This window comes from Phlebotomus argentipes, unplaced genomic scaffold, assembly GCF_947086385.1.
Source record: "Phlebotomus argentipes unplaced genomic scaffold, Phlebotomus argentipes genome assembly contig_39, whole genome shotgun sequence".
Classification (NCBI taxonomy): domain Eukaryota; kingdom Metazoa; phylum Arthropoda; class Insecta; order Diptera; family Psychodidae; genus Phlebotomus; species Phlebotomus argentipes.
Genome location: NW_026776182.1, coordinates 83,232 through 101,814, shown reverse-complemented (window position 1 = coordinate 101,814; position 18,583 = coordinate 83,232). Strand labels below are relative to the sequence as shown.

Genomic DNA, 18,583 nt, shown 5'->3' with positions numbered 1-18,583 from the left:
ACACAGTGAAAGCCTAGGCTGAAAGTCCGCAGAGGTGAAAAGCCATTTCATCAGAGTACAGACAATTGGTCGTGGGCACGATTATCCCTCTCAAGTGCCTACTTTTCGGCCTTTTGCGGTTTAACTGGTCATCTTCAATTCTTACACGCTCCATTTGCGAGCCAGTCACCGAGTTTAAGCTGCAATTTTGCGGGGTAATTCGCATTCGGTGTTTACAATGTCTTTGAGGGTCATAAAACCGTGAATTTTTAGGAGTTTTTCTTTAAATTCTTTAACACACTAAATGCATTTTCTGAGTTTTAATCCAGACGTCTGCTTAAATGCATAAAATTCCATTAGCGATTCTGCAGAGAACTAATAAACTAATTACTTTTTTGAACTGGCAAGAAGCTTTAAAAGCTTGTTGAATATTGAAAGTTTGAGTTCGACGAAGCCAAGCTTTTAGACATATTTCTGAGGCTGAAGGGATTCTGATTGAAACGTGGAAAATTTTCTGAAATTCCAGTCATTAGCACACCTGAATTTCGTACGGTGAAATTTCACGAATCAATCAAAGGGATTTCGGAGCATTAAACACGTTCCGTGCTAATTAAATCCACTCAAAGCTACACGCAAGTGGAATACAAATGCGTGAAGCACGTCTCTGCGGAAAATGCATGTCAGAGCGAGAGAAATCACAATGTAAATGTCAGGGTGATTGGCGAAGCGACAGGTGGTGATGTGAGGGGCATTTCTCACGAATTCGACCCTCTCTTTAGCGCGCCCTCGAGTGGGCGGGAAGGTTTTCGGCGAAAGCCACAGCGAAAATAGTGCGTCTTCTGGCAACTGTGCGATCACCCACCAAGTCTAGACAATGCAATGCACTCACCTTCTTTATCTTCCGCAGCTCCACGGAGTCCTGCACCTGGGCGCACAGGCCCGTGAGGGTGGGGTGCTCGTCGGGTGCTTCGCAGCCGGCGCTGAAGCTTCCACGACCAACTGGGGTGGCTGACACGGAGGTGCGGCACTCCTTACGCAGTGTGCAGATCTGCCATTCCGGCGGGCGAGAGGAGAATGTCACATTTAGAGGGCGAGAGAGCTAATCCCAGTGAACATTGCCACCCAACTCACCTCGGCGCGGAGCTTTTTTATCTCAGATGCCAACTCCTCGCACTGCTGCGTGTACTGCCACTTTGCCGTCTTCTCGCTCTCCACCACCTGAAGCAGGTGAACGTGCTTCTGCTCCAGCTCCTCCTTCTGCAGCAGCAACTTATTGAAACTGCGGCGACGAGAGAGAAAAATGACAATAATGCCCAGATATGACTTAATGTGGTGCTAAAGAGAACCTCTTCACCAGTCGCGAGTGAATTCTGTGGCAGGGCGAGTTGCCCCACAAGTTCCATAACCTTTTCAATCTAGTCACGAAATGTAAATGTGCGGCAACAATGCCAACTTTATGCTAATATCTGTGGGATGAAAAAAATCAACATGGGGCTTAGAGGGAATATTATACGAATGGAGTAATGTGGAGCGTTTACACTCCTCTCAATTCAAATCGTTTCCAGTGATTCCAGTGATGACACAATGTTTAGCATATTCAAATTGTAATCATGGTTTATCACCAGCATAAATTTATGACATAGAGTAATCCTTATTTCATCACATCAATCTGTATCACTTCTTTGCTTGACACACTTTCTTTTGCTCATGCAAATGTGAGTCATTTCCTCTGGGAGGATGAGCTTCACAAGCACTGCAAACAAAACTCTGTGCTTTACTTAATGTTACCGGATTTACAACACAACTGCACAGTTGAATACAAACAACGTGGAATAATTGAAAAATCTGGGGTTTCTCTCATATTTGACTTACATTTTCAGTGTCGCTTTTGTGGTAATCTAATGGAAATTGCGGGCCAAGTGAGATGAATAGGAACAGGATTTCCCCATTGTCATGACATTGTATAAATCTTCTGTCACACATCCTGAGTCTCATTCACACCCTCAATTTGTACATCTCATGCATATCGTTTTCACAGTGAGCGCAACTCATGTATGATTTTCATGATTAATTAAATATGCATATCATGAAAATGTTCGACTACAAGCAAGTTGATTATGCATTCAACGGGCGAATTTGTCCACTGCATTGTATAATTTGAACTGCAATTTGGGGGCATGACATCAAAAATCTCATTTGGTTATAGTTATGAACTGCAATTTGTAACATCACATATACATATTGCTACATTAAGGTCACACGCATTATAATAAAATCGCAAGAGCGCGCGTGTTCAATACCGCAAAGCTCTGTGACTCGTGGTTTTAACCCTTGTTCTTAAATCTCCCACAACTCAGAAAGGAGAAAGCCTAACGTAATCTCCGTGAAATTTTGCTCATTAATCAGGCGATTTCCTTTTTTCATCTTCTCTGTGGTTTTCCACTCTTTTCTCGCTTCTCCCAGAGGCCACAAGGAGGTTTATGTACCGGAAGTTTTCCCTCTTAATTATATTCTGAGATTAAAAAGCTCTATTTTTGTTCGCTACTGTTATTCTGCTGCTGGCTTATCGTCTTACCTCGCTTCTCTGATGGCCACAATCCATGCCGAGACCTCAGACTCAGATGCGGCTCGCAAGTCATATTGCCGCTGATTCTCGCGCCGATACTGGATGGAAAAGCAGTGCTGAAAGAGATGTAAAAGCCAATTAGGGGGGAAAAACAAGACACTATTTATAGCAGTTGAAGGAAAGGAGTCAAGGTATTGCATGTGGTTGAGGGATTTTCCCGCATCTTCCACTAAATTCTCTCGTCTCTGCCACCAGGAAAGTGGATATGGAATTTCACCAGATTCAATTTCATACAAATTAACAATTAACTTCACTCTGTTCGGAATTTAACCCATAAAACGTCCTTTAATACGCTCCATCGTGACTTTGAACTGCGGGTGAAAAATCGATAGAAGAGCATGTCTTTTGAAACACACTTAATTAGGTTTTATTTTTTAATGAGCTTAATTTCAGAGCAAATCTTTGAAGAATTACATGGAGAAGAATTAGGATGAAAATTTAATCACTAGACACGATGAAGGTCTTGTCGAGGAGAATTCAAGAACCTGACATTGACCTAATTTCCTTCGCTTCAAAGGTGCCTTTTTTTCAGCTCTGCCTTCAGAGGTACCAAATTGAGTACCCCGAAAGCCCTCTGCTAATACTCCTTCTTGCCACTGATCCTTCGACGCTCTGTGTGTGTGTGTGTGTGTGTGTGGAGGATTCAGGACAGCATCTTGTACTTGTATCGAAGATTGCGTATTTTCCTAATGTCACTCTTTTGTATATCGAACAACCCTAAAATTGTTGATAGTTGGACGAAGGGTTGGAATTTCATTTCTCTAATCAGTGCCCTTTGATCAGCAGAGAAGAATCAATTTCCTCTCGGGAAACATGGGAAAGTGTGCGTGCGACTTTGATGTCTGGAAAGAAGTTGAAACTCTCTCTAATTAATTACAGCCCCAGAAATGGTGAAACTTTTCACCCGATTGAAGAGGGAGAAAATCTCAATGCGATTGAGTGAAGATATTCAGTGGAAAACACATCGTTGTTCCACATGAGAAATCCCCTAATTTTTAATTTCCGCCTCACTGGTCACAGGGTGCAAAGGAATGTGATGGTCGTAGGTCAAAAGGGTTGGGAGTGAAAGCTCAGAGAAAATGGACAGGAAAATTGTGGATTCCATATGCAATGAAGCGACTGGAAAATATACTGGACTTAATGGACACTTCTGCACGATTAAGCACAATTGTCCTCTTCATTTGCAGGATGGTTAAGTGAGTGGAGAGATTGTCTACCTCCGGACAATTTGTTCATTTCCACCCTGAGAATGCTGGGAATCTTCATCATATGCCATCAAACACCATCTTATTAGGGTGAAGAGACGAGAGATGAAAGAAAGCAATTTGCTTGCATATTCATGCGGCAGAAATACCGAGGATTTCCTCCCCATTCTCAGCCCGCCGCTCAATTTTCCCTCAACCTCGGATAAACCTCATTACCTACATAATAAATTTGTAAAATGACTGCAGTGGGAGTGTGATTACGCGGATCACTGAACAATACACCACAGTCATGAATATGCCATGGCGGCGAGAGCAAGAAGTGCTAGAGAGAAGGGTTTAGGTTAGCAATTCCACGATATTGCCGAGAATGTGGCCAGCAAACCGTTGAATTAAAGTTTCCGATGCAAAAATTTCATTCAAAACCCACTCATTTAATATCATGGCTGAATTCTGATGGTGACTCTTCACAATATTCCCGCTTTCATTGTGATTCTGAGGAGTTTTTGCAAGCTCGACGAGCGCGTCTTGTAATCCGAGTGACCCTCATTTTCATAGACAAAGAATCAATGAGTGACTTTTCTATGGTTGCGAAAAGCTCGGCGCGCAAGAAGTTCGACTCAAGGGTGTGCGAAGACAAACTCTCCACTTGTGAAAAGTTTCTTGGGAAGGAAAATGGTAATCAAAGTCTGAAGTCTGTGGTTATTATTTATTATCACTGTCATCAAGAGGAAATTCCCTCCACTCTTCGGCCCTGAGTCAACAATTCGCACACAAGAGAAGCACCCGGTGACGCCGACAAATCTGTTGCTGTCGCTTTCTTATGATGGAGAACAAAGAGCCACGCATAACACATACAAGACGGAAAAAGTTGACGGCCGGAATTGATGAACTTTTTTCGGCACGACACAACGATGGGTGAGAGACTTTAACATTGTCATGTGATGTTATCATATCATTCATTATTCCCGAGATTGTGTCCTCGCAAGACACCCTCCAGAATGGTCATGTAGCAATCATCTATATTAGTTTACAGAAGCGACAGGGTGGATAAATTATATCTCCATTCGCCGAAGCACTTCTGCACGTTCCATTGTTTGTTTTGGCGGAAAATTAAATTAGCCTTATCATATCCCTTTCATCGCTCCTTGACACTCACGTGACGACTTTAGCAGTGTGTCAGAAAAATCCGAACTTCAACTGTAACTTCCCCAGCTTCGATACACAAATCGCGTTCACCTTCTCTTGTCATTCAGCAGCCCGAAAAAAATGCGGAAAAGCCCCGCACGCTGCGTGATGTTGAGAAAATCAATTGGGTTTTTCGCTGTAACAACAAAATTTGCCTGGGGAAATGAGCAATTTACTTTTTAAAATCCACTTCAGCTCCCATTTCCACCTTCACCCATAATTTCATGCATTACTTAAAATAATCCGCATCGAACTCGCGCTGCCGGAACGTCGAAGAGCCCTTCATTGTGCGAGAGTGGAGTGAGTTTTGCCGTCTTTGGACAAAATCTCTTCCACTTCATCCATTTCATAAATATAATATTTCCACGATGGGAAGGAAATACATGGAAGAGATGCGCGAAGTTTGGGAGCGAAAGCTCTCACATCCGAGCTTTCGCCCCCCCGGAAAAGTGGAGAGAAGAAATGGCAAAACGCCGGTTCAGGGGCCAAAAACGTTTGCGTGTGTGTGCTGGGAAAATGAGAGAAATGGATGATGCTATTTTTGGGAGCCAACAGGGATGAAAAGTTTTTTTTTCCTCCTCGCTTTTGTGGGAAAACGAGAGAGAGAGAGAGAGAGAGAGAGACACACACAAACCGTAAAATTCGGGTCACACGAAGAAAGTCCCATCTGTGTGACGTCAATGAGCAAATGAAAAGGAAATTAATTTCTGATACACGCAATTTGAAAGTACACACAATCGCACAGAAGGTGTTCAAACGGAATTCTGGCGTGCGAAAGCCACACGGGAAAAACTCCAAAGCCCAGACACTCGACGGCACAAAAGTTTTCCCCGCGCGAAATAGTTAATTTCCAACCCCTCTGCCAAATCCTCCCCCAGGAGATTGTCATGCTCTGGCGGAACACTGACGACAACTTGTTGAACATATCAGCACCATGCATTGATGTGCGCAGTTTAATATCTCACATTGTGAAAATTAACTCACACAACAGATGAACTGAAATTGAATTTGTCGATATTGAATTTGCACTCCCCAGGGTTGAATCAACTGATTGAGTCGAGCACTGACGGAAAGCGAGGGTGTTCGGTGTGCCTAGACTTTTGCGAATCGTCATCCTTCTTAAACTCTTAATGGTGCAGACGAGCTTTCTCCGTGGGGTTGCAAGAGAGCTTTCACGGTGCGACCCAAGGTTTTGTGCCGCAAACTCGTTGTGTTGTGAACAGAGGGCGAATATTAGAGTAATTGATGAGATTTCAGGTGTAAATTTGGCCATCTTTCCCTCATAACATAGTTAATTAGATCAATCATTGTGGGAAAGACATACAACTGAAAATTCTATTAATTGTATAATGAAACTAATTGAATTAACAACCAAGTTTTAACTCTGTAATCTCAAGCACAAAGATTAAAGTCAACAAAATGCAATGCAATCTTCATAAATAGTGGATGTTTCTATCAGTATCACCACTGATAGGATGAAAGGAGATGTTTATGTTGGACTCTTGTTCTTTGGAAAGGATTTTCGACACAATAGATTTTACAACAGCACTTTCTACCAGCATAACAAGGCAAGAATTGTTGAGAAATTGCTTACAAATATTTGAACAGAGTTTCAATAAGGAGGTTTAACTAATTGAGGATATCTTGCATCCACAGTTCATGGAAAATCCTTTCCTTTCTTCCATGTTAAGTATAGTTTCTGCGAAAACTAAATCTTTGATCTCTGAAATACCCAGAAATCGTCATTTAAATCTCCTCTCAGCTCGAGCACTCTTCAGAGTGCTAATCCTTTGCATTTGGGTCGCGGCTAAAAATAGCATCCTTCATCCTGGCGCTCTCTCTAGCGTGTATCCGCTGAAGAGTTTCCACGGAGAGAGGAGTGGAAACTCGCTCTCTCTCTCTCTTCTGTGCCCTTGTGTGAGTTCGGGAAATTTCACCGCAATACTGCTCTCGCGACAGCGGCGAGCTGCCAGGGTGAGTCAGGTATAAAGTCTTGGGTAAAGTGGGTGGCACGACGAACGCAATTTTATGCTTGAGCAAAAAGAACACACGAAATCATCTTTGCCAAATGATGGTGAGACGATGATGCTCAATGTAGCCGAAATGTCTGCACTGGGAATTCATGCGAAAAGCACACACGCATAAAAAGCACACACTCGCGCCGGAGCTCGCGCCACCCCCGCCGAAAAAGGGGCGACTTGAGTGATGGGGCGCGGGCGGCGAGAGGGTGGCTATCTGCATGGATTAACTCATGTCTGATTTCGCTCACAAACACCTGCTCGCGCATTTTTTTGAACGGGGGCGCGCGCTGGGGGCAATCAGGATCAGCATCGCCCTGGCAACCATTGTAACGGACACCTGTTCTGCAAATTGCCCCAACTTATGCCGAATCGATGCGGCGCGTGCGATAGAGAGGCTGCCAACCCTTCAGCTTTGGCTTATCAGACGAATTAGGGCACGACAGACTGACTGCAAATTCCCAGACTTCCTGGATTTAATTCCACTAATGCAGGATGAAACTCTCAAATATCCAATTCCATCTCCAAATCACCCTTCCGAAAGTGTCCCTGTGACGTCGATTCAATTTGTCGTCACATCATTTCCTAAAGACGTTTTGGAGTGTGTTTAGAATGCCGGTCAGAAGCGTCTCGATCGGATAAAAATAGCCATTTCAATCAATTTTACGGATGAGAGTAGCTCTCTATCGAATTAGTACAAATTAACTTTGATCAAATTGTGTGTAAATGTCATAAATAGAAGTTAGATTTTAGATGGAAGGAATTCTAAAGATAAATTCATGGTTAATGAAATCGAATGCGAAACATGATTGAAAATCGAATGAAATATTATTACTTATTAAAATATTTGTTATGAATTGTATGAAATATAAAATTCCACCCTCGAGACAGGAATTTCTGATTCACTGCCAGATAAATCATGAATATTTTTCACTACTAAACAAATTTCGTGGAAAATGGGTGGCTTTTACTTTGGAAGTGCGAATTCCGAAAGTCAAAGCGGATGAATTATGCAGATTTCACCATTTTCCATACTGTTTTTTCATATTCACTTGTTTTTTCATCTTGTTCATCCCTGTTTACACATTTGTTTTTGTGCCCCCTCTGTCTCCCTGGGGAGAGAGGGATTTGCAGGCCGAGTGACTCGCGCGTGGCATTCGAGGAAAGCACTTGTGTGGCGGCGGAAAACAGACAGGTGAAGTCAAGAGCGGAATCCCACTCACGCCCCTCACGTGACATACATTTGACTCCGCAAGACACCTTGAAATTTTACGGCTGACATCATGAAATATAAATGCCCTCATTTGTGCTCACACTAGACGCTGCGCCTGGGGGCGAACGGGGGCAAAAGTGGAGTCAAACTGTTGAATATTTGATCCCGATTCCACCGCACGGAAGCTGATGAGGTGGAATCTCACCTGCGACCTTCCGCCCGCGCATCACCGCACAATGGAGATTCCGAGTGGCCGCAGAGTGCAATATTGCGGAGCAGGAGCCACAAATCACCTGAGTGAAACCTTGCACCAATTTCCCAGGACGCCCAGTATATCATTGTTGAATCTGCGGGCAAATGAAGACGTCCTACGGCGACCCAAGACGTCAGAGGGTGGCGGCAGAGGTGGGTGAATTGAGCGCAGGAAAAGGAACAAAAGCCCCAAAGAACACTACAAGACACTCCTCTCTGTGCTCAAGTGGAATGTTATTTATTTTATTCACAATCCTCATCCACTTGAGTTTCAACCCTTTCAGCTATTACATCTCACATGCTCGGCAAGGCAGCTTTTCTTGTGTGCTCTTTTCTATCTCGCTGGAGGTAAATAAATTTTATTAGCAGAGCTTTTTATGGATGCACTTCCGCCCCGTGAATGTCATTCAGAAGAGCTCACAAACACGCGCTTGAATTATTAATAAAAAGCACTAAACTCTGCCAGAGGTGAAAAAGCTAAAAGCGTGAAGCTTTGAGTGATTTTTTGAATGGATTTGTCGTATTCACACAATGAAATACCCTTTTCTGCGAAGCGAAGATCACGCAGAAAATAGAATATGACAGATTTAAGAGTGTTTCTGCTCCCATTTTATCCCTTCTTCTTTCACAATTTGTGACATCTTCAAGGATTAAAGCCAAAATTGATTTATTTATTTAGTGAGAAAACTCGTTTTACCCAGAAAAAAAAAAACCAATTTGATTTTAGAGATGGGCCAAAGTACATTTCATCATTCATACCTCCAGCCATTGTTGGTGTTCCTATTGCCTTTTCTAGCCTAAATCCATGGCATAATAAATTCCTGCCCATTTCCTCAATGCGTGTGTATTGCGTATTCTCAAGAGACCGCCCATGCGTGCCTCGGCAAAGTGAAAAGATCTCAGCGTTTTACAGCGCTCATCTTCAGCATAAATCATAATCGATATTGATGGCCAAGATATCCAGAGCCTCTGGGCACGAATAAATAGATTTCCTGCGAGACTTGCTCTCCCTGATCCCACATCAAACTCTTTGTCATCCGCTCTGTGACAATTTATTAGCTGACTTTCATCCCTTCTGCACTCTTGTCGAGAGTGTTAGAGAAGAAGTCCTCGGCAATATTGGAGAGCTTTTCACTCATCGCCATGAAAGGAGAGAAATCATGGCAGTAAATTCGGGATTCTCTGAATTCCATCAGTGAAATCCGTATTAAAACGAGGCATTTAATTGCCTAAGACTCCATTTCTCTGGGCCATGGCTTTACCCTTAGCGCAGAGCGCCCCACACCCCCCGAACAACCGCAGACCCGGAGAAGCCTTATGCTGTTGTCATGGTTGGGAAAGCTTCGGCGTGACGTCACAGTCGAAAAGGTGCGATGTTGAGAGAAATTGAGATAGAAATGGCTGAATGACACGGAGCTTTTCTCCGTGGCGTGTCTGGATGGGATATTCCACGACAGGATGGGTCTAGTTAGGCGGCGAAAAGGCAGAGAAGGTGGAGAGGAAGTGGAAACAAGCAAAACGATTTATATCCATTTATTGTTCCCACCGATTTTAGCTATTTTATGTCCTCGCGCTTGCCTGAAATGTCTTCCATTTGGGCGCAATAGAGGTGAAAGATAAAGATGATGTACACCCTAAATCACCAGGTGAGATGAAAATGATTGTCTTCTGAGTGAAAATCCATTTGATATGCCATGATTATGGTATGTCACGCAGAATATTAGAAATTACATTGATATAGATTGCGTCAATCGGAACGATATTCGTCTATAAAGTGGATTTTTAATTCCCTCCTTCTCAATAAGCAATACGCTTTTCTGTCCATCTTCGTGACTGATTATTATTTAAATTCGATTGTCCATGAAAACAATGGGAAATTTTCTGTTCTTGACAAGAATATTTGATTCGATAACTTTTTGACTTTCCTCTCCCGGTGCTTTTCGGGGTTCTTTCTGATGCTCTCCATCGCCGTGTTTCCCTTTTTATCTCAATGTCTTTTCTCTTCCACCCTCTGGCAATCTCTGTGTTTTTCCCTCCCACTCGACTAGAAAACTGGTGCACACGCAAATGGCCGAGAATGGCAAAGGAGGCAAACATGGGGGAAAGTGGAAAAGATCATTCACACGTTCCATTTCAACCATTCTTGTTCTTTTCCTTTCACTGTCCCTCGTGCCTTGTACGCCCTGAAAGACAGCTCATGTTGAGGTGTCACACAGCAATCATACCTTCACTCTGGATGTATACTTTTCATTTCCGCTCCACGACGAGCAGAAATTGGAAAATATCCACTGTAATATTGGCGCAATGAATAACGCCAATATAATTCTCCGTTGCGATAATTGCAAAATTCAGTTTAATAACTTATTAATATGTATTAAAGCTCTAGCCCCGAAGCCTTGAATTATCCACAACACAATCCCATTATAGAATGGGAAATCATATTTCTCTTACTTTACAACCATCAAAATGGGAAATCAAATTTACAACACAGATTATTTCCATCTGTTGTATCGAAAAGTTTGTATATGTATTTTTTTTTCCTTTTCCCTCAGAGCAAAAATCCAGTATCAGAGGGGCCATCAATTGCGAGTGGAAAAAGGTAAATAGAGAGAAAAAGCAGAAAAACTGAGCAAAAGCCATAGAAGAAATGTATATAAAACGAGTCAATGAATATATTTATATGTACTAAAATTAGGAAATCTCTTCACTTTAGAAAGATGTGTTATAACCAAAGGAAAAATCACTTAATCAATTAATACATTTTTGATTATTATTGATAGAAAATGTCATTTTTCAGTAATATCGAAGACGAGAATGAAACTGTAGTTTTTCTGAAAGCAAGCAAATAGAAGTATTGACACAACACCTTAAGTTGTATTGAGAGAGCTTTTATGTGTTTGTTCCGTGAAAATATTACTCACAGATATTCGATCTTTTTCCTCGCTCTGAAAAGCTCAAACAGAAGTCTAAAGTATATTTACATCGAGTGATACTGAACAATACGCTTTGTGAACACTTCTTTAATATCGCAAGAGAGAATATAAACTTACATATTTCACTGCTTTTTGCTCACTTTCTGAACTATTATGCAAATTTGGACTTGCACACTTTTTTCATGTACTCACACGAAATACAGAGTCACAAATCTGACGGAATCTGGGATTTACAAGCCTCTTCGGGCTAAATTCCAGCCGGGGAAATAACGTATTCATGGATTGAGAAGTTTTCCCGAAGAGATAGAGAAAAGTTGTGTGAAAATTCTTGGCGTTATTGTTGTCGTTCCTCACCTTCTGATCCGCAACAGACAATTCCGCCCCATAAAATGAGGATGTGGGCAGAGCGGAAGTGGAATCGAGGAAGTGGACGTGAAACAGGAGAAAAAATCATTGAAACATCGTACAAACAGAGGGAGAGATTTAGTAGCAGATGGTAATTGCAAAACTTTTCCCACGCCAAGTCCGCAGTCGTACAACACTTGGCATATTTATACACTTCCATGGAAAGCTCTCAATGGGAGATTATTGTGTGGCATGGGACAGAACAGGACACCTTCGGAACGACTGGCCTGAAAATCTATGTGATCTAAATAAACACATCGTAAATATTTCCGACTCCATATCGGTGAGTGTGGCGAAAATCAAGGGGATGAAGAGCTTTCTGCCGAGGTGGAATGACGACCGATAAACACATGACGCCTAAGAGAGGGTATAAACTAAAAATAAACTACAGCTTTGCTCTTCACTCCACCCCCCCCCCCCAAAAAAAGCCACATTCACAGTGGATTTTTCATTGGGGAAAACACACCCCCGAAAAATATCACTCCTGTGCGGCGGTGTTTAGCAAATCACCAGTAAATCTGTCCAAGTGGCAATGATTTTTATTGTGCACATCAATTCACTCTCACCCTGTCCTAGCGTTTTATTTCCCCATTTATTTAGCAGTTATTCGTTTTGATTGCTTCTAATATGGAGACTCTTCTCGGCCTAAACTACCAATTCACCGCCCGTCGAGTCTATCTGGAATTTTCTGCCGCTTTCCCACCTTTTTTTATGGTGTGCGATATTAAATGCCGTGATGAAATAATAGTTTTTTTCCCATTTACCCAGTGATATCACAGCACCAGGAATGACTCAAGTTTTTGCCTTTCCTCAATCTCTTCAGCAAGTTCTGTTTAATCACTTTAATTGACTGCTTTGCACAGTATAATTTTCAATTTTTCCACATTATTGTTCGTGTTTTTCCACCTTGATGGGGTAAATATTGAAATACTGCTCGACTAATGACTTAATTTTATTTGAATACACATGGCAAACAAGCAAATATTGGAAATATACTAATTTTCCCAGAGTGAGAAACTACATTGACGTCATTTAGAATTAATTCCTGATAATAGGATTTCACTTCGATTCGTGAAAATTTATAATTACGCAGTACAGCAAAATCCTCTTTTCTGATTTGACTATTCAAAATCGTATTGATTGAGATGTTTTTCATGTTTAACAGGGAGAATAGAAACCTTGATAGAAACTAGAAATATTGCTGCACAAAAACACTTTGTCACTTCCGCTTATACGAAGTGAAGTGAAAGGAAGCGACCTACAAACGGAGTATAATGCTTTATGAGTCTTTCTGACTTTATTCTAATTCATTAATATCGATTCAAGGCCTTGGAAAAATCCTCTCTTGTCTCAGCGTTATCAATATGCTGCACTTCGCACTGTGAGAAGTGCTGAAAGCAGGCCAAAGGTTGTCGGAACAGTAAACGACGGCAATCTGTTTGAGCACAAATGCTTCGCATCTCGGGATTTCGTCCTAGATCCCTCGATTGGCGGATCGATAGCGCCAGCGAGAGGGTGGAATTTCCACATCTGAAGAAAGTCGCAATTTTTTCCGCAAATCCTCCCCCAAGTCAATTTCATGAGCCTATGCTTTCCCCACCCGTGATTTCCTCTTTTTCTCTGCGAGATTTCTCCTTCTCGAGGATGGCAGTCGATGATGAATATGAACCGCCATCCGACACACTTGAGTGGCGGTTGGAAAACTCCGTGCATGTATGAAAGACTGTGGCTTTCCTACCCCCCCAAAGAAAAAACTGTGTTTGGCAGAGAAAATTTCACCATGGTGAGACGTAAGACGTCAACATTCTCATTTCTTAAGTGATTTATTCTCTATATACATGTATAATGGCAACATTTCTCATACAACCCCCGACAAATCCCCATCCAGGCGCTTCTCCGCTGGAAAATTACACTTAGCGCAGCGTCTCTCGTCACAAGAGATGAAGTGGAAAAGGGAAAGTTGGGGTCATGGTTTGAGACGCAGAGGGTGGAAAAGTTGTGCTGAGATGTGAAAAATTCTCTTTTAGTTAATTCGCTAAATTAATTTGGGCAATTCATTTTTCCCTCCGCAAACTCTCGCCATTGTTCCTTCGCCACTTTCCTTTCGCCAACGCTAAATCCACATTGAGACACGCTCTCTCACCTAATAAAGTCACAATGCGACCAGAAAGTTGATGAACTGGACAAAATTTCACCCTATTCGGCCCACAGAAAGACGATCGAGCGCGCTAATGAGAGCTTTTGTGCCTACCTGGAGCTTCTCCTCTTTGCTGGACTTGGAGCCCGGACTGCTGGTGGTCGTGGCAGCGCCCGCAGGAGCACTCAGGCCGGATGGAGCCGAGACGAGGCGCTCGCAGTAGCATCCTTCCAGGAAGATGAGGCCTGACGGCCTGCCTGAGCCCTCGTTCTCATAGTAGAAGAGGAGATTCTACAGAGGAATGTGAAGCATTTAATCACGACACATCTTTGCCAGCGCGCCATCAAAAGATGACGACACAGCAATTCATCAATTCATGAATGAAATTGCAAAAATTTAATTTTCCCCTATTTGAGAAGTCGAAGGAAAACGGCAAAAACACACTCTCACACGTTATTTGATTGTGTTGATGCGTACGGAAAAAATTCATGGTATTTCAAATTAAAATCAATTCAATTGCTATTACAATGTCTCGTGGATTGTGGTGTTATGAGAAAATGTGTGGATATTTTCAGATGGTGTGCGACTGAGGGTGGCTGAAATGGTCGCAGAATTGCTAATTTTCTTCCCACGCAGCTTTAAAAAAAAAATTCCTAGCGCACAATTTCCAGGGTTCATGAAATGTTTTTACAGCTTTATTTTTTAATGCATATCATAAAGTAAATTTACACTGGTCACTGCGGCTGACATGTGAAATAATTTGTATGCATTTTATTCAAATATTAGGGGAAGTGCGGACAATTTGTGAAGATAGTTCACAGAAATTGGATTAAGGTGTCTAAAAATCAGAAATTGATCAACAGATGAAAATCGGACAGAAGATCTAAGCAATAAAGATGTGAGATGAAAAGTAATTTAGCGAAAATGAGCACAGACTTTTCCAGCTTTACCCTTCATCGCAGTTAATTGCAAATTCAAATTAACGCTGTGAAAAGGTTCTGAAATCATTGACAGCTTGGCAGTAGAATAACCAATAATTTTGATATCACAATTTGCATATCATAATAAAATGCTAATGCAATTCAGTTTTAATGAAACTGTTATTTCGTGCTCATGTGCCGTAAAATACCACCCATGGTCGCGTTGTAGGTGAAAGTGAAAGTTTTTCTGTATTTGCAAACTTGCGAGTTACTATAGAAAAGCATTGTCACGAGTGAAACTTACTTGGTAGAGGATGAACCATCTGAGCTGCCACTTGTTGCTATCAGCTGTCCTTTTGTGCAGATAACCATGCTGAAAGAAAGAACAAAGTTTTACCTGTTTGTCTACCAAACGCCCCATATTGATAGTAAAAGCGATAATTAATAAAGGCGTGAAGAGTGACACGACGATGGAGAGGAATTGTGCAAATGTGTCTTATTAGTATTCTCTTGAAGGTGTTATTCATCATGGCGCTTTGCTCCTTGTCTCAAGTTTTAATGACTCTTTCATGTTGCGTATCAGCTGGCTTTCTTCGTCTCTGGGCGCCCTGTGGGTGGACGTAATGAGGCCCTGAGCTCGTGGGCGGGCTCGAGAGGGCAGAAAATAGCACATCATGTGAGAAATCAAAATAAGAGTGCCCGGTGATGAGGATGAGAGGAAAATTGATGATGACAGTCAATTCTCTACCCCTAAACACTAATTCAATTTGCTCTATAAAATCTCATATTAATTTTCTCGAGTGGTTATGTCATGATTGCCGATCCCGAGTGGACTGAGCACTTTTTCCACCCCACATCGAGGATTGTTTAGTCACCGACTGAGCGCACGTCAGCTATATAGAAATGTTTTATTCAACCACCCCAAGCACACCATGCGTATAGACAGGAAAGCCATGAATTTTGTATAGTAGAATGTTTGTTGTTTGTGGATACTATTGAATTCACTGCTCTCAGGCCTGTGTTCCAGCGCAAACCACCCACACTTCCTGGAGCAAGTCACACCGAGGCTCTCAGGGTGTTTTCACTCTCGCCTGTGCGGGGAAGAGTTTGTATACAAATTTGGAGTAAAATGATTTACGAGTTCCGCTCGGTACACATTTGCAGACAGATAGAGCTTTATTAAATGCCTGAGTTTTGCTTCTTGTTCTCCGCCCCCCCTGAAATGTCTTCTTCAGACCTCCTCGCCAGTCAATTACATTGTCAGTGTCGTCGTTCCCCAGGAAAAGCGTTTAATTTTGCAGCGGTGGAAAAATCGCGAACCCTTCGGCTGTTTCCCAGGAAGAAGAGCTCCTCTTTATCTAATAAAAAATTATACGTCGTTTCCATGAGATATTTTGTGTGACAAAATGTGCCACAATCGTGCGCATTTCACGATTGACAGATTTTCATGGGAAAGTTGAGAGAAAAACACAATCGGTGAAAACAGAAAAAGAGCCATATTATTTATTTTGCCTCTTTTCTCTAAAATTGGAATTTTAAACTCTTCTTTTATTTTATACAGCAGAAAAATGCTTTGCAAAGTGATGAAGTTGAGAATAACCAAAATTAGTAATCCAAATGCATAATCTGTTACTTAATTCTGCACGAAGTATTCCTTATGATAAAGATCCCTAAATGATATTTGAATTCCCGTTGTGACAATGCTTGCAAGAAGTTTGCAGACCAATTTAAATTCAATGTCAATTTGCAAGAAATTTTCAAATCCACTCTCGAACAAACTGACCGTCTTCGCCCAAAAGTTTATCTCCCAGCACGTGGGGATGAAGTCCTTCGAGGGTCATACCTCAAACTTGAAGTCAATATGGGAAACATGGAAAGTTGCTCGTGTTAGCTTTCTTCAACACTGCACGGAAGAAAAGTTATGAAGTGCTGAAATGTAGACACTTCTTTTCCATTTTCATCCCCACACAAATCATGTGAATGGCAATAATGAAAACACGGAGACTAGGGTGGAAAATTGATGTAAATGGACGAGGCTGTGTAAGTTCACAAATCACTTCCAGGGCGATCCATCTCTCGATGAGGCCTTGATCAAAAATTGATGAAGGATGATGGTGAGGTGGACAATTTTCCGCCATGGGGAGCTAAAGTGAAATTGAGCGATACTCCTTCTGCAGGTATGCTATCGAAAATTGATCAAAAGGTCTCCAACCCGCATCATCATGCCTTTGTGATTTGTGACGGTGAGAATTTCAGCTCCAGAGCAGCAATTGAGTGGGCAAAAATTGAATTTACTACAGTACAATCTATTGTATTGACACACTCGCTTCACTACATCTAGTCAAATGGGCCGCTTGATGGATCCCTAAATGCCGCCAGAGTGGTTTTCTTTGGGGATATCAAAGGTTTCAATTTGCTAATTGTGCCCAACCTCATCTCATGTCCACCAGTGATACACTCTCAATCCCCCCATTCAGTCACACATGGGAAATGAGATGGGATTGAGAGGACCACCCACAGTGAGACAAAAGGGAGATGAAGACACAAGTTTCACAAATAAATTTCCGCCCCGCAATTTCCATTTATCCAACTTTCAGCATAATGTATAGTTCTTGAATCTCAATTGAAAATCCAATTTGGAAGGTAAATTATGAATTTCACCGCCGCAGTTTCGCCACAAATCTCATTAACTAATGTCATTATCTAAAAACCATAAATAGTTTACTGCCACAGTTGAATTTATTCGCTCCACTCGCACTGATGATGAGCAAAACTACCCGCTGAGAGGTCATACACTCTCCACTGTGGCCGGAATCCAAATTAGAATTTATTAACTCCTACAAGATAACCCGAAGATAGTCATGAACCCTCTTCCCGGTCGTAAATTGAGAATGATCTCCTCATGAAGCGCCGCCGAAGAACGGCCCAAAAGGAGATGAGATATCTTTCGCCACTTGGGAATTGAATGGGGTCAAAGTCACCCCTCATCGAATATAATCCCCAATTTGCCACCGTATCCGTGTGAATTTACTTCTCGTGCATTTTCCACGGTTAAACACTCACGAAAAACCTTTTCATGATGCACTGTGTGTGGGCAATTAATCAATGTGAATTTCTCAAACTTCAAGTTCACACTTGATAGAGTTCTATCGTCATAATTGCGGGTAAATTGGCTTCACAAACTTTTCAACTCATATCCACAAACTTTTCAAAGAATGTCCATTAAAAATGAATTATGTGTAGGTTTTCAAACGGATCCTTATGAAAGCTTGTATTGAAACTTTCATTAAATGGTTAAGTAATCTTGACAAACAAGTGGAAAGAAGCCATAAGGAGCTTCTAAAGCTCACCACAGGACTTCAGAAGCTTAAGAAGTATTATACACTTTAACCACACCATCGCATTCCACTTGCAATCCACGAGAGCGAATTGAAGTGCCTCTGCTGGAAAATCTTTTGCTGGACTTCGTGACGAAACAACCCATTATGAAATATTTAGTGTGCTCTTGAGGTTTATTTTTGCCAACTTGCTCAAATTTCAGGCAATATTTCGCCCCGCTGAGCTTCCATTGTGTGCAAACAGATGCCATGCAGCACAATAGAGTGAAGTGGCACAGGACCAGCAAAGGGTTATGTTTGAAAAATTAATTATAGAAATTAGCATAGGGTTCTGGCTTATAGTGGGCGCCTCAGCAAATACTCTTTGATGTT

The 18,583-nt window shown here is 41.9% G+C and overlaps 1 protein-coding gene across 1 annotated transcript in view; it reads right to left on the bottom strand.

The window, feature by feature from the left end:
* The window catches only part of LOC132263826 (ras-specific guanine nucleotide-releasing factor 1-like), a 32,452-nt gene that overhangs the window by 12,569 nt on the left and 1,300 nt on the right, over positions 1-18,583 (bottom strand). The window contains exons 2-6 of the mRNA XM_059763819.1: positions 15,178-15,246; positions 14,068-14,244; positions 2,555-2,661; positions 1,111-1,258; positions 869-1,027 (exon numbers count right to left, since the gene is read on the bottom strand). Coding sequence (XP_059619802.1) covers positions 869-1,027; positions 1,111-1,258; positions 2,555-2,661; positions 14,068-14,244; positions 15,178-15,246 — 660 coding nt within the window. The remainder of the gene's footprint in view (positions 1-868; positions 1,028-1,110; positions 1,259-2,554; positions 2,662-14,067; positions 14,245-15,177; positions 15,247-18,583) is intronic.